Source organism: Thalassophryne amazonica, chromosome 12 (genome assembly GCF_902500255.1).
Source record: "Thalassophryne amazonica chromosome 12, fThaAma1.1, whole genome shotgun sequence".
Lineage (NCBI taxonomy): Eukaryota > Metazoa > Chordata > Actinopteri > Batrachoidiformes > Batrachoididae > Thalassophryne > Thalassophryne amazonica.
In genome coordinates, this window is record NC_047114.1 from 27,544,839 (window position 1) to 27,560,141 (window position 15,303).

Sequence of the window (15,303 nt, forward strand, 5' to 3'; positions counted from 1 at the left end):
GATCAAACAAAGCGCCAGTCTCTCAGCAACTTCTCAGACAAAGGAATTCCGACGAGGGGCTGGACGACTCCTCCCACAAGGAGTGCTCACAGGCGAATGACGTCACCGACAGGCGTGGAAAAACTCACGCATGCGCACGAGGGTTCAAGCATGTCTGACGTAAAAACATATGAATGAAATCCATATAGTTTTTGAAAAAAATAAAAAGGACTGTTACTTTATTGACAGCCCTCGTATATACACACATGTATGTATGTATATACGAGGGCTGTCCATAAAGTATAGGTCCTTTTATTTTTTTCAAAAACTATATGGATTTCATATTTTTTACGTCAGACATGCTTGAACCCTCGTGCGCATGCATGAGTTTTTCCACGCCTGTCGGTGACGTCATTCGCCTGTGAGCACTCCTTGTGGGAGGAGTCGTCCAGCCCCTCGTCGGAATTCCTTTGTCTGAGAAGTTGCTGAGAGACTGGCGCTTTGTTTGATCAATTTTTTCTAAACCTGTGAGACACATCGAAGTGGACACGGTTCGAAAAACCATAAGGATTTGAATCACTTGTGATTGCATCAGCCAAGCTTGAACCTTCGTGCGCATGCATGAGTTTTTTCACGCCTGTCGGTTGCGTCATTCGCCTGTGAGCAGACTTTGTGTGAGCAGTGGTCCACCCTCTTGTCGTTTTTTTATTGCGAATAAATGTCTGAACGATTTGGAGCTTTGCTGCATCAATTTTTTTCCAGAAACCTCCAGGTGGACACCGTTCGGAAAATTAATATGGTTTTCAGGGATGATTTTGTTGGGATTACACATATTAAGGAGTGTTACTGCCGCTTTAAGGACGGCCCACAGCGTCTGAGAGCACGCCGCGCTCCGAGCGCCGATCGACAGGCTCAAACCCCGCTGAAACAACCAGATCATTTCCAACGTGAAGGCTTTGTTGATCCGGGACGTTGTCTGACTTTCACAGAAAGGCAGGAGACATGGGCATCAGCACTTTTTCGGCACATTCCACTGTTACAGGAGTTTGTTTCATGGAAAGAAAAGCGGAGGATTGCGCCACCGTGCCGTTCATGGCGCGGGACAGAACCACCTCCGTGTTGGTCTCACAGGACAGCTTTCAGACGGCTTCTGGTTGCTTTTCAGTCGTGTGATTATCCAAGAAATTGAGCATGAGCTGGACATGCCCCAACATGTCCTGTGAGGCTTCATCACGGCGTTGCTTTGCGCCATGCGGCTCCACCGCGACATGTGGAACTCCTCCGCTTTTCTTTCCATGAAAAAAACTCCTGTAACAGTGGAATGTGCCAGTTCATTTCTAAACTGGATGCTGTCTTGATCCGGTATGTCATCTGACTAGCACAGGAATTGCGGAAGACGTGGACTTCAGCACTTTTTCGGCACATTGAGACAGACGTGTGGAGGAGTTCCGCGCGTCGCGGTGGAGCCGATCACAAGAACGGACTAAAAGCATCCTTCATGGTGAGTTACAGAGTGTCAAAAACTAGCAAGCCGCACACTATAGTGGAAGACTTGATATTACCTGCCGCCTCACATATAGTTGGGACAGTGCTGGGGGAAAAGGCTAAAAAAAACTATTCAGACAATGCCCTCATCAAACAACACCATCTCTCGGCGGATCTCTGAAATGGCAGAAAATGTCTTAAAACAGCTACTACAGCGCATACTTGCAGGTGGATTTTACGCACTACAGCTGGACGAGTCCACAGATGTTGCAGGTCTGGCACATCTGCTTGTGTATGTGCGATACATTCATAAAGGTTAGGTTATGTTAAACTTTATTGTCCCCACAGGGAAATTTGTCTTGGGCTCACAGTGTTGTTTAACACATACACAACATTCACAACATTTAACATCCGAACACACAAACAACGTTACAACAGTCAGCTGGTCTGCACCATTTCAACAAAAGGAATATGACCATGTCATGATATTGCACAATCCCAAGTACAGTGCATTTGCAGATAAAGTGACTTCAGTATATTGCACCTGCCCAATAAATAACATTATAATTACAATTCAACAATTAAAAAAACACATTCCTACTGTCTTGTCTTATTTAACAAAGCCACTGACATGGGAACAAAAGAGAGTTTGAACCTGTTACTGCGGTGCTTGATTGCTCGATAGCACCTCCCAGAAGGTAGCAGAGTGTATTCACTGTGCAGTGGATGGGAGGGTTCTCTGATTATGGCTTTAGCTTGTGCCAGGACAGAGGTTTCAAAAATTGTCGGGAAAGAAGGAAACTCCTTCTGTCCTATGATTTTCATTGCATTTTTTACAAGCTGTACAATTTTGGTTTTACCCTGCACTGAGAGTGAGCAAAACCAGGCCACTATTCCATATCTAATGAGGCTCTCCAGCACCGCATTATAAAAACAAACCATGATTCGGGTGCTTACACCAAACAATCTACGTCTTCTGAGGAAGTGGAGTCTTTGGGAAAATTTCTTACATAAAAAATCCACGTGCACATTTCACCTCAGAAGATTATCCACATAGACGCCCAGATATTTCACTGACTCCACCTGTTGTATCCTCCTGCCTCCAATGATTACTGGTTCATGGGGCAGGAGTCTTTTTGGATCAAAGACCATTTCTTTGGTTTTAACCCCATTTAGAGTCAAGTGGTGCTCCTCACACCAAGACTGAAAGGAGTCGATTTCATTAAAATAAACTGATGGACTTTCACCAACTGAAAGTAAGCTCGGGCGCGATCAGACGCTACAAATTCGCGTGGGTCGCCAGGCGACGGACACACCTCCTTCGCCCGGTGTGTCGCTCTGCTTGGGTGGACTTTCGCTGCGAAAATTCGCCCCGGTGCGTCATCAAATAGGAGGAGCTTCCATTCTGCTCGCTGGCTCTGGTTGTCAGTCAAGCTAACATGACGGTCCTTGATCACACGGAGCGAGTTGCTGTGGAAAGCTCCCAATACAGAGTATCATTATTTGGTGCAGGAGCTGTGTCTGGGTGATGGCCGCTTTCAGCGGTCCCTCCACCTCTGCGGGAGCCAGTTTGAGGATCAACTGTCCCGTTCGCGCGCGCACATGTAAACAATAAAAAAAAGAAACTCCGCTGCTTGCTGCAGCTCGCTCTTCCCCCAAAAAACTCTGTCATAATTGTGTTTAGAAACCAGTCACCATTTGTTTCATTATACATCTGTGTAGTTAATTAGTAAAATATTCTCTACAGACAATTCGCTCGCGCGCGCACGTACAAAATAAAGAAAAGGAAAAAGCTCCGCTCCCGCTGCTGCAAGTAGGGCTGCTGCTCTCTCCAAAAACTCTGTCATAATTGTGTTTAGAAACCAGTCACCATTTGTTTTATTATACATCTGTGTAGTTAATTAATAAAATATTCTCTACAGACGATTCGCGCGCGTGCGCACGTAAAATAAAAAGAAAAAGAAACTCCGCTCCCTGCTGCTGTGGTGCTGCTGTTCGCTCCAAAAACTCTGTCATGATTGTGAAATAAAGGACAAAAGAGACATAAGTCCTGCTCACAGGCTGCTACCAGAGACAGGACATGTTCACATCTTCAGTCAAATTCCAGACATCTCCACGTCACTACATATTCAGTCCCTGATTGGTCATCGCGGCACGACGAGGCGAAAAAGTTCAGATTTTTGAACTTGGGGAGGAGGGCAACGCGACGTGACGCGACGCAATATCGCGCCACAAACGCGCAAAACACTCAAAATTGCTTCACTCGCGTCCATCACGTCGCGCTGCGCGGTTTGGCGCCAAAACGCGTCCTTACATAGGGATTACATGGCAACCTGTGGCTGCAGTCGCTCGCGTCGCGCCCGGTGTGAACGCGGCATTAGACAAGGAGTTGTTTACTCTAACTTGCTGTGACCTATTAGTTAAAAAGGAGTAAAACCACCTAACAAGGGAGGGGCTAACATTAAGGTCTCTCAGTTTTTGGACTAGAAGATGAGGGTTAAGTGTGTTAAAGGCCGACGAGAAATCAGCAAATAACATGTGCGTAACAATTGGCATTCTCTAAGTGCTTATAAATCATATGTGACATACACACAATGGCATCTGTAGTGCCAAGTCCCTGCTTATATGCAAATTGCATCGGGTCAAGAGACTTGGACACTTCCAACTTGAGTCTATTGACCATTACCTTCTCAAAGCATTTCATAACAATGCTGGTTAAAGCCACGGGCCTATAATCTTTATTAGTGGCCAGAGCTAAAATTTTTGGTATGGGTATAATGGTCGACCGCTTCCAGCATAGAGGAACAGAACAACTCAAAGCTGACATTTGGAAAATAGGGCACCATGCCTCTGAAAGTTCCTGTGCACAGTTTTTCAGTAAAAAAGCTGACAGGCTTTTTTACTGAAAGGCTTTTTTACTGAGGCTTTTTTTACTTGGTAGAAGACACTTTACTAAAAATGGCTTGGATACATTGCTGATCAAGGGACAATTAAAGAGGACATGCTTTTCTGTAAACCTTTGGAAATGAGGACAACAGCAGAAGAAATTTTCACGATGCTGGACACCTTTGTCAATTCGCATTGACTTAAGTGGACTCAATGTGTGGGTATATGTACTGATGGCGCAAAAGCTATGACAGGGAGGCACAGTGGCGTGGTTACGCGTGTGCAGGCGGCGGCGCCCGATGCCACTTGGGTGCATTGCAGTATATGCAGAGAAGCCCTTGCTTCAAAGGGCATGCCCAAAAGTCTGAAAAACGTTTTGGACGCAACAGTGAAAATGGTTAACTTTGTAAAAGCCCAGCCCACGAGCTCTCACATATTTTCTGCTTTATGCAGCGAAATGGGAAGTGAACGTGAGACGTTATTACTACACACAGAGGTACGTTGGCTCTCAAGGGGCAAAGTTTTGACACGTTTCTTTGAACTCCGTGATGAACTTAAGATTTTCTTCTGTGACCATCATTTTGAACTCTCAGAACAGTTGCACAACCAAGAGTTTCTTACACGTCTGGCTTATCTGTGTGATATATTTTCTCATTTGAATGAACTGAATCTTGGACTCCAAGGACTTTCTGCAACCATATTTAATGTGCAAGATAAAGTTGAGGCCATGATAAAGAAGTTAAACCTCTGGGCAAATTGCATGGACAACAACAAAACCGAGACCTTTCCTTTGCTGCTTGACTTTGTGCGCAAATGAGCTTGCATTGACAAAATGTGTGAACCGTGACATTACTTCGCACCTTGGTGAACTGGCTGCACAACTACGCCGGTATTTCCCGGAATCTGATGGATCAGATCTATGGATACGCCACCTGTTTAGCTCTGTGCCTGTAAACTTATCGACAGCAGATCAGGAGAGTCTTATTGAGATCGCCACAGATGGAGCCTTAAAGGTTAAATTTAATCAGAAATCACTGCCAGATTTCTGGATCGGACTTCTCACAGAGCAACCTGTGCTAGCCAAACGAGCTGTGAAGACTTTGATGCCCTTTGCTACTACTTATTTGTGTAAAAGTGGATTTTCAGCTCTCACAAATATGAAAACAAAGTACAGGGCAAGACGTTGTGTTGAAAATGACTTAAGACTCAGACTTTCACCTATTACACCTGATCTAACAGAGTTGTGTGCCTCTTTCCAAGCACATCCTTCGCATTAAAAGTGTGGAGAGTTGGAATACTGTTCATAAAACCTGATAAAAGTTAAGAGTTTTGAATAAAAATTCACAGGTTCAAAAGTGTTGTCTGATAATTCTGCAATTCTTTAATAAATCAATATATGATAACGTAGTAGCATGTGTTCTCTAATAACCATTTTTTTTTTATTGAAAAAAATCTGAGGTGAGTAGGGGGTACTTGAGTTGAACTCAGAAGTCTGAAGGGGTACGCAAGTGAAGAAAGTTTGGGAACCACTGATGTAGAGAATTAGAGAAAGTGAAACTAAGCTGTGCTGTTTGCAGTCTTTGATTCTCGTTCAGTTTTTGCTCACTCACCGTGTCTGGGTCACAACATGCAGCCGCACTGCTGGAATGTCTGACATAATCAGAAAGTCAAATCCTACACCTCTTTCCGAGACAACCCACTTAAAGTGTGGGGGGAGATTAGAATTTTGAGATGTGGTTGAAGCCGTAGTAACTGTCTTGCTGATAGCAGGAGGAGAAACCTGAAGGCTGATTTTAAAAGCACAAATCCCAGAAGGCTTGACCTCATCTTGTGGTTAATTATAAAGTTCAAGAGAATTAAATTCTGTTAATAATAATCACAAAGCTGACAAAAAAGAACAAAATAAATAAATTAAAACATAAAACAGCTGAGTGGATCCTTGTCATTTGATTGGTGCTTTGTATGTCACGTGACATGGATTATATGTCCCATTTGTGCGTTGCATTCAGTGTGCATATTGGTTCCATTTACTGTGCAGTTTGGTTCCATATGTTTTGTACCATTACACACTGCAGCCACCACCCACACCAGTGGGGCACCATTTAGCTAAACATGGCGGAGTTTGCTTTGCTGACGGACAGCGAATTGATGGAGGTAACTGACCGTGCTAATTTTTCCAACACAAAAAAAACAAATCCACCACACCGTAAGTCGTTCAGACACATGAGGAGTTGTTAGGATGGAGAGGATGAAGTTAGCATGAAAAGCCGGGCAAATTTCTGATGCGATTTTTCGCTGGAGTGAGGAAAGCAGACAGCAGTTTGTACATGAAGTCAGTGGATGGCATCACGGACTACATCGTCAGAATTGTTTTTTTGCAAGTTGACTGAGATCAATTTTGGACTCCTATTTAAAGTTTGTTTTGGACTGTTAAGCAAAAGTGACAAACACCAGAATGCAAGTCCCTTTTCTGTTGTTTATGAATTAATAACATGAGAAGGATCTATTTTCATCATTTATATAAAACAAATAATGAATGTTTTTCCTTTCTTTCAATGGTACATATATTTCATGAGGTGAAAGATAGAATGTATCATTCAGCAAGGCGAAGCCAAGGGAGGGAGTGATGACATTTCTTTTTTTAGGCCCCTGCTCAATGAAGTTGGGTGGTTTGTTTTCACCCAGTCTGTCCAGGTGTCTGTCTGTAAACTTTGTTTCTCCACAGTAACTAAAGAACACCTCATCTGACTGAAACCATTTCTTGGTGGGATATTGGGAACGGTAGAGGAAGGGGTCTTTCGAAAATGGGGTCGTCAGTCATTTCAATATAGCCATGAGGGATGCCATCTTCATTTTTGTTTTCACACAATAACTAAAGAACAGCTAGTCTGATTAAAACCATTTGTTCATGGTGTGTTGGGGAGGTTGCAGGAAGGTTCCTTTTGAAAATGGCTGCTGTTTGCCACCCAGTATGTTCACTAAGGATACATCTTGATTTTTCTTTTCCACTCAGTAAGTCAACACCTTGTCTGGCTGTGAACATATTGGCCTCTATTTTACACTCAAAGCATCACACAGCATAGTGCATGATCTTACCAGTTTCTATGGCTGAAATGATTAGTCGGGTAACTCGAATAATTCGATTACAAAAAAATATTTGAGGCAAATTCTGTGCCTCAAAGCTCCGTTTAATATTGTAGTACATCTGCCAGGACTGTGTGTGGCGCTGTAACATCCCCATAAAAAAAATAATAGAAGATCATTAGAGCAAAACCTGTAAAAACATGAAAAAATAAATAATTGCCCTGGAAAACAGAAAGGGATGCACTAAATTTGACAATCTGTGTGATGGAGCAGTGACATTGTGCCATTGCTTTGGGAGAGCCCTGGACTGTTGATGTTGTTCCAATGCAAAAGTGCTTTTTATCCAATTAATTGTGGCAATAATTGATAAAATACTTGATTACTAAAATAATCAAAAGCTGCAGCCCTACTAGTTTCCAACCAACACAGATGTAATGATTGCCCAGCACCAATGTTGTTGAAATGGAAAGTGTGCTTTCACTCATATTTGCCCCTCTGGTTGTTTGCCTCCAACCCCTTTGCACTGAATTTGTGCTCAGGTTCTGCAGTGTGTAACATGCCTCAAAAGGAATTGTGTTATGCAGTTTAGATCGTGTTCTATAGATTGTCAAGCTTATGGGATATGATTATGTTCTGTAGGTAAAACCCACGTCATATATCCATGGGGCTTTTGGAGGATGTTGGCATAAAGACAGTGCATTTTTTAAGATCAGAATGCATCAAATTTAAATGTTCTTGGAGTCATCTAATTCTACACTTGCCATTTGATGTGACAAATTGAGCACAAATGAAATGTAAAGTTTTAAGTCTAAACGTTTCTGTCCTTCAGCGTAACAAAGAATCCATGCAGGAGCTGAGAGTGGGCCAGAGAGTCATCAGTAAATACAGAAATGGGCGCTACTACCACAGCGAAGTGGTCGAACTGACCACTGCTACCTTCTACGAAGTGGTGTTTGACGATGGGTCCTACAGTGACAACCTCTTTCCTGAGGATATCGAGGTTAATAGAAGTGCTTCTGAACATTGTTTCTGTATACTGCTGCCCTGGTCATGGGAATCAATAAGTCACATGCTTATTTTCATGTACTAGAGAACTTTATAGAAACTTAACTGTGATGTGCTTTCAGAACCGGGACTGTGTCCGGCTTGGCCCACCCTCCAAAGGTGACATTGTTCAAGTGCGTTGGACAGATGGACTGATATACGGGGCTAAATTTGTAGCATCACACTCCATCCCCATGTATATGGTAATGTTTTCTCCCACTCTTGCATGTGTCTACTGTGAACCTGTGTGTGTGTGTGTGTGTGTGTGTGTGTGTGTGTGTGTGTGTGTGTGTGTGTGTGTGTGTGTGTGTGTGTGTGTGTGTGTGTGTGTGTGTGTGTGTGTGTGTGTGTGTGAAGCTTCCTGTATGTGGATCTGTCAGTGGACTGTGCACAAATCAACAGTAAAACATTGTCAGGTCTGGTGCCATGCGTATGGAAGTGCCCCCGGTCCTGGATGGTAACCATTCAGGCAGACATCCAGTTCATCGTCACCTCTTCAAAGTACCCATCTATATGCCTCAGCCTACCAAAACATGGGTGTGGCCTTGGCCTTCTCCAGCCACTGGGGGTCCTCAAAACTGAGGTACCTGCGTGTTGTCTCATGACCAGAGAAATGCGGCACATGTCAAAATGTCATAGCTGAAGTTAAGTCGCTATGCAAGTGATACTCATTTCATTGTGGGTTCACATGTGGGCAGTTGAGAAACAGCCAAAGCAGAATTCTTGCCATCTGCAGCCAAATTCAAATTTCAGAATTCAAATATAGTGCCAGTTCGCGATGAGATCGCATCAAGGCGCTTCACGCAGCATAATAAAAACAGAAAAAAAATAAAATTTAAAACACAATACAAAGACAAAACCATAAAAGAATACAAGAGTAAAAACACATGATAACACTAATATAAAACAAGGAAAACAAATGAGTCTTTAAATGTGATTTAAAAGTCTCCGACTGTCGTATGTACGCCGGGAGATCGTTCCACAGAGCTGGAGCACAGTAGGAGAAAGCTCTGTGACTGGCAGATTTTTTATTCACCCTGGGAACACATAAAAGTCCTGCACCCTGCAGATGCAGGGCCCGAGCTGCTACATAGGGCTTTACCAGGTCAGCCAGATAGGGAGGTGCAAGTCCATGAACAGTTTTAGAAACTAATAACAGTACCTTAAAATCTGATCTTGCAGCAGCTGGAAACCAGTGTAGGGATGCCAAAACAGGTGTAATGTGGTCAAACTTTCTGCTACAGCACACAGCCACAGACTGTAGGTGACATTTGTTTTGTTATGAGAATGACACTTAATGGAAATCTACAACAGTATGTGTTTTGCACAGCATTATAATTAAAATGGGAAACTCTGGCTCTCTGATCGCAGCTTAAAACTAAAAAAAATTTATTCTAAAGATGTAGATTAATTTCTCTGTAATATCACTCAAATTATTCATGTTTACTTGATTTAATACTGTGTGACTTTTTGCACTTAAATAATCAGTTTGTTGCTGCCCGCCTTTCCTTCTTGTTAAAGATAAAACATCCAGTTTGGCCTGTTTTGCTGTAAGAAGTGGCAAAAGTTGAAAATTTTAATCTTTTGACAACAAGTGCACGGTTGCCATAGTCGTAGACAGACTTGGCAGAATTTTTCCATCAACAGCCAACGCAGAAGGAACCAAAATGAGGTTCCTTTGGTCTTCAGCTAAACACTTCAACCCCTCGGCCATCATTTCCCAACTAAGCATGAGCTCTTATTGCACATTTAAGTCTGAGGGGTTTAAAATCCAGTTTCAGATGTTTCCTCACAAGATTTATAACCACAGTTATGATACATGCCAGCAACTATTCTCAACAAAAATAACAAAAAGATCTGATCCAGATTACAAATTTTGTGGCCATTTAAAGTTAACATTGAAAACACCATTTAATGTATATTTTACATTATATCTTAATCAAACATGCCACAATTGCTCTCATATTTGAAAGTGACGTACAGACTGGCACTCACTATCACCTGACATAGAAAACCCCATTTGGTGTACATTTTACATTATAGCTCAATCAAAAGTACCTCAATCACTGTCATTTTTCTGTTATGAATTTACCTACACCACCAAAATTAGTTGGAGGTTCCAATTTTATGCCTGTTTATCTTCCAGTTAGTCACAAACCAAGTCCCAAAAAGCAGTGACAAATTGTGCATATTAGCGATAACCAGTGTTCTGTGAAAATTATCTGATAAAGAATTCACAAACCAAAAAGGTTGGGGGAAAAAACCCCCAAAACCTGACAACACCACAAAAAAACTTCAGTTCACGTGCTTGAATTAAATACGTACTCCTGACATTTGATCACATGTAATTTCACGTATGAAAAGCCACTTCTAACAGGACTTTGACCTTAAATGTTTTCAAAGATAAACATTTGTGGAATTAGAAACGCAAGTTGGCAGAGGTTTGTGCTCTACGAGCACAGTGCTCTAGTTTTGTTTGTTTTTTAAACCATTGCAGGGACTGAAAGCACGTCATGTGACTGTTGTCCAGTTCAGAAAGCAAACTTTTCTGACTGGATTGGCACATGGGAAAAATCTTTGGATTTTGCAAATCATGAAAAAAAAAAGTAGATGGTGAGTCCACATGAACTTAAATTGTACCTATTTATATATTCATACTTTCCATGCGAGGTGTTTTGCGCAGGTGCCTCAGGATCACAGTAGTTTAATAAAAAAAATGGACACACGCACAGAAATGTGTAAAAAGGATTCATTTAATATCGTTTTATCTGCCATGTTAGTTGATGCAACAGGTTGTCGTCCTAACAGTGATCGGGATTACTTCGGAGCTGCTGTGGTCAGACAAGTGGTGCTGTGATGTAACCCTTTCAGAAACATTCTGTATTGTTTGTGCATACAGACGTAAATCCAGCATTTTCAGATTTACTTACTCTGGGATCAGTTTTCAAATACTGTCGTTTTCGGCTGCCCAAAACCAATGTTTACGCATGAAGGAAATGTCAAAATGATACAAAAGTTATGGAGATGCACATAAATCTGTTCCCATGTGGACGGGGCCTTAGAGCACTGTATTTGTTCAACAGTAAAATTAACTTGGCTGGTAACTGTACACGTGGTGTAACGTGCAGTTTTGTGCCACAACACAATGCGACAGATATGTCAGGCTTTGAGGGAATTGACATTCTGACTGCAGGAATGTTCACCAGAGCAGTGGCCTACAAACTAAACATTTATTTCACTGTAAACATTGTTTCCAAACAGTTTCCACAACTGCAGACCACATGTAACCATGCCAGCCCAGGACCACCAGATCCAGTTTCCTCACCTAAACAAGACTTTTTTGTTTTGTTTTTTAAAGTTCATATGCAAATTTTATAGTTGGCTTTTATTGTGACCAGTCCAAGGGACATCTGTGCAATAATCATGCTGTTTATTCAGCATCTTGATATGCCACACCTGCCAGTTAGAGAGGTCTGTCTTGGCAAAGGTGAAGTGTTCGCTAACATGGATTTTACAACAAATTTGTGAACAAATTTTTTGGATCTAAACCATCTGTGTGCATATAAAAAGGTGTAACTTGGGAGTAAGAACCAAATTGCTGATTTATATTTTTGGGTAGCACGGCATCATCTGATGAACTTGATCACAGATCTTTGGTTAATGACTGATGGCTTTGTTTTTGGACATTTAAAGAAGTGTAACACTTACAAACTCTCAGTACGTGTTTTCAGCTCGATGTTCTGTGATGAACATAAGTTTGTGAATGTACAAACATTTATGGTCTGGTTTTCTGTTAGTTTGCGTCAGGATATTTTATTTCAGCTCGTTAGATATGAGGTGACGTTTGTATGGCTTAAAAAGTCGTACAATAAGTGGTGATGTCACAGGTAGTCATTCATTTTTTGTGTGTGTGTGTGTGTGTGTGTGTGTGTGTGTGTGTGTTTGGACACCTTCAGGTGGAGTTTGAAGACGAATCCCAAATCACCGTCAAACGAGAAGACATTTACAGTTTGGATGAAGACCTACCGAAACGAGTCAAGTCCCGCTTGGTAATGTTTGAGTTGTACTGCAAAAAAAAAAAAAAAAAAGTGTAACGACATTTTGGTCATTGTGAGATTTTTAACAAAATGAGATTATGGCTGCAGTGTGTGATGTTTATCTGAAGCTTGTACTCATTAATTTTTTTTTCTTGTAGTCTGTGGCGTCGGACATGCGTTTTGAGCTCTTCACACAGGATGAAGTTAAAAAGGCTTCCAAAAGACAACGAATCATCAACTCCCGATACAGAGAGGACTACATCGAGCCCAGTGTTTACAGAGCCATCATGGAATAACGTTTCCATTCTTGCCCCATCCCCCCCATCAGCTCATCACACATCATGAACTGAAGGTCCAGGTCTCCCAGGTCCCGTGTTCCGATCTGAATTATTAAGCCACTTTTGCACACAGAGTTGTTCTGAGAGGTTTTCTGCAGTATGACAATGAAATCTTCCGTCCAAACCACAAGTATGTAAATCTCGTTATGTTCACACAAACACGGCATTTCTGAAAACAGGGATTTTCCATCATAAAAATGCAACACACATTGTAAAGCACTGTCAAAAACGTGGCAATATAACCCTAATGCTGTGTTCGCATGTTGGCTGTCAGCGGCAGAACGAGGACAAAGGACAGTGATGGTTGGATTGTTTAAGTGCAGAGAATCACCCCATTTCAATCAGATGAACGTGAATATTATGTGATACTACAGAGAGAAATTCTACAGAGACCATCTCCAACCTCACAAAAGTTAACTTTTTAAGCTGCCATCAAAGCCTGGGCTTCCTGGTTTAATGCACAGTGCAAAATCCCAAAACTGAGCTGTATATTGTCCATGTCATAAACGATGGAAAATGACCACACTTCGCGCCACAGGGTGCCCCCCATGATGACACTGCTTTTGTTATGATGACTGGCATGACTGTTTTTCTGCAGTCAACATGTGAATGCTGTTGCCATACAGCCATGTTGGCTCTGACAAGCCTGGCAAAGAGACAACTCAGTTTTAGTGTGGATGAAAGGCCAAAACATGCACAAAAACCTGCATTTTCCAAAATAGCTGTGCATGTGTGGGCTAGTCATGAAGTGACCATGTTGATAATCGCATTTGATGATGTAAATGTACTCTGCTGCACGCTGTAGTCTCCTCCACATAAAAAATACATTGATGTCGCACATTTATAACCACAGGTTAAGACCTTGGTGGACTGTTATTTGACGTATTCATCAGTAAATGCAACAGGGCGGATTAATAAACTTTATGTTCCGCAGATCACAAGGTGTAAAATGAACGAGCAGCGCAGCTCATACATTTGTTCACACGTTTCATCAGCGTATCAAGTTCAGCAATAAACACGGCTCTGAGTGGAAAAGTGGCTTTAGCTCATACAGTCACTCCCCGTCATAACCCCTCACCCCACCTCACGACCTGTCAGGTTACACAATTATAAACTACGGCTGGGACTTTAACTTCTGTCTGTGTGAGAGAATAAAATTCTTAGTGCTCCTATTTCCCGTCACACTTCCTACGTTTCTCTTGTTTTTTCACTGGAGGAAGCCATGGGTGAACTGTTGAATGAGGACAGGTTGGGCCGTCTGAGCGGGCAACGTCAGTTTTCCAGCACCACTGTGAAAGCTGCACGCAGCACAGGCAGGTCTTCTGCTTTCTTACCTGTTCTACAGTAAACTATTGCGTTAGATGTTGTTTTACACGATGGGTGCTCGCTCATCTCGCACTCTGCGAAAAGAGGTTTACTGACCTCCATGTTTGACATCTGTGGGTCACTTTTTAAATGCATTTTACACTTTGTCTGTCCAAAGAAAATAAATCCAGGCTTCAGGTCGCTGTAACGCCCTTTTTTAAATTGGACCGTTCTCTTCATGGATTACATGCATTGGGCTTGAGCAGCACGGAGGATCGTGCGTCTGCTGTAGTGATGGAAGAAAGTGGGATGAGGTTTAAAGGCCTGCACATGATGTTTCAAGAGCCCAGCATGTGTCTCATTTGGTTGTAGGAAGAGTTCTAACTTATTGTACTTTATTTATGCCCGAGCATTAATTTGGAGGACAAAGCTATTTTTATCATAGATTTGCTGTGTTCACAATCTGTAGAAATCGTGTATTTATATTTATTATACTGATCCTTTAAGTTCTCTTGACACCTGTCAGGTTTTCAGTTTGACTCCTTTAAATCGGTTTGTGGTTGGTTGGTGTGAATGCTAATCTTAAGTCAAATCCTCATTAAACCAAAAGCACTTATTGTTACCTCCCGTCTCTAGGAGCTTTAGATACTTAGGTGTATGTTTGTTTTTGTAGGAAAGCTAAGATCGAGAGGGGGATGTTGTAATGAGGTTATTGGCAGCTTTTACTTTTGTTCCCATATTTGGTAAAAGGTGTAGGAGTGTAAATTTCTGACTTCTAGAGGAGACTTTCCATTGAATTTTCTTGAACTGCTTTAAGATCATTTCTTTGTTTTGTAGAGAATAATGCCGTCCTCTCGGGAGGACCCGGCGTGCAGACATGTTTTATCTTTACCTGTCATTTAGAATTTTATGGCTACTATTGTCTGTATTTGGTTACAGTTGGGCCTTTAATCGAGGCAGCGTCTGTACACGCTTTGTAAACTGAGTAAAGTTTGGGAATAAGAAAAAAAAATTGCACTGTGTTTTTCCTCAGTACAAAGATTTTCCTGTAAATTTTCATTTAAATATTTGATTTGACTGGATTTGTTAATTCGATTTTTTTTTTTAATTTCACATAAAATGACAACGAAAGCTCAACGGTGTGA

At 41.8% G+C, this 15,303-nt stretch overlaps 1 protein-coding gene across 2 annotated transcripts in view; it reads left to right on the forward strand.

Annotated features, from left to right (window-relative positions):
* Positions 1-14,974, forward strand: part of LOC117521364 (lysine-specific demethylase 4A-like) — an 88,810-nt gene extending 73,836 nt beyond the window's left edge. For both annotated transcript variants that reach the window (XM_034182656.1, XM_034182657.1), the window contains exons 20-23: positions 8,264-8,434; positions 8,562-8,681; positions 12,435-12,527; positions 12,674-14,974. In XM_034182656.1, the coding sequence (XP_034038547.1) occupies positions 8,264-8,434; positions 8,562-8,681; positions 12,435-12,527; positions 12,674-12,811 (522 nt within the window). In that variant the 3' untranslated portion in view covers positions 12,812-14,974. The remainder of the gene's footprint in view (positions 1-8,263; positions 8,435-8,561; positions 8,682-12,434; positions 12,528-12,673) is intronic.
* The last annotated feature ends 329 nt before the right edge of the window (positions 14,975-15,303 follow it).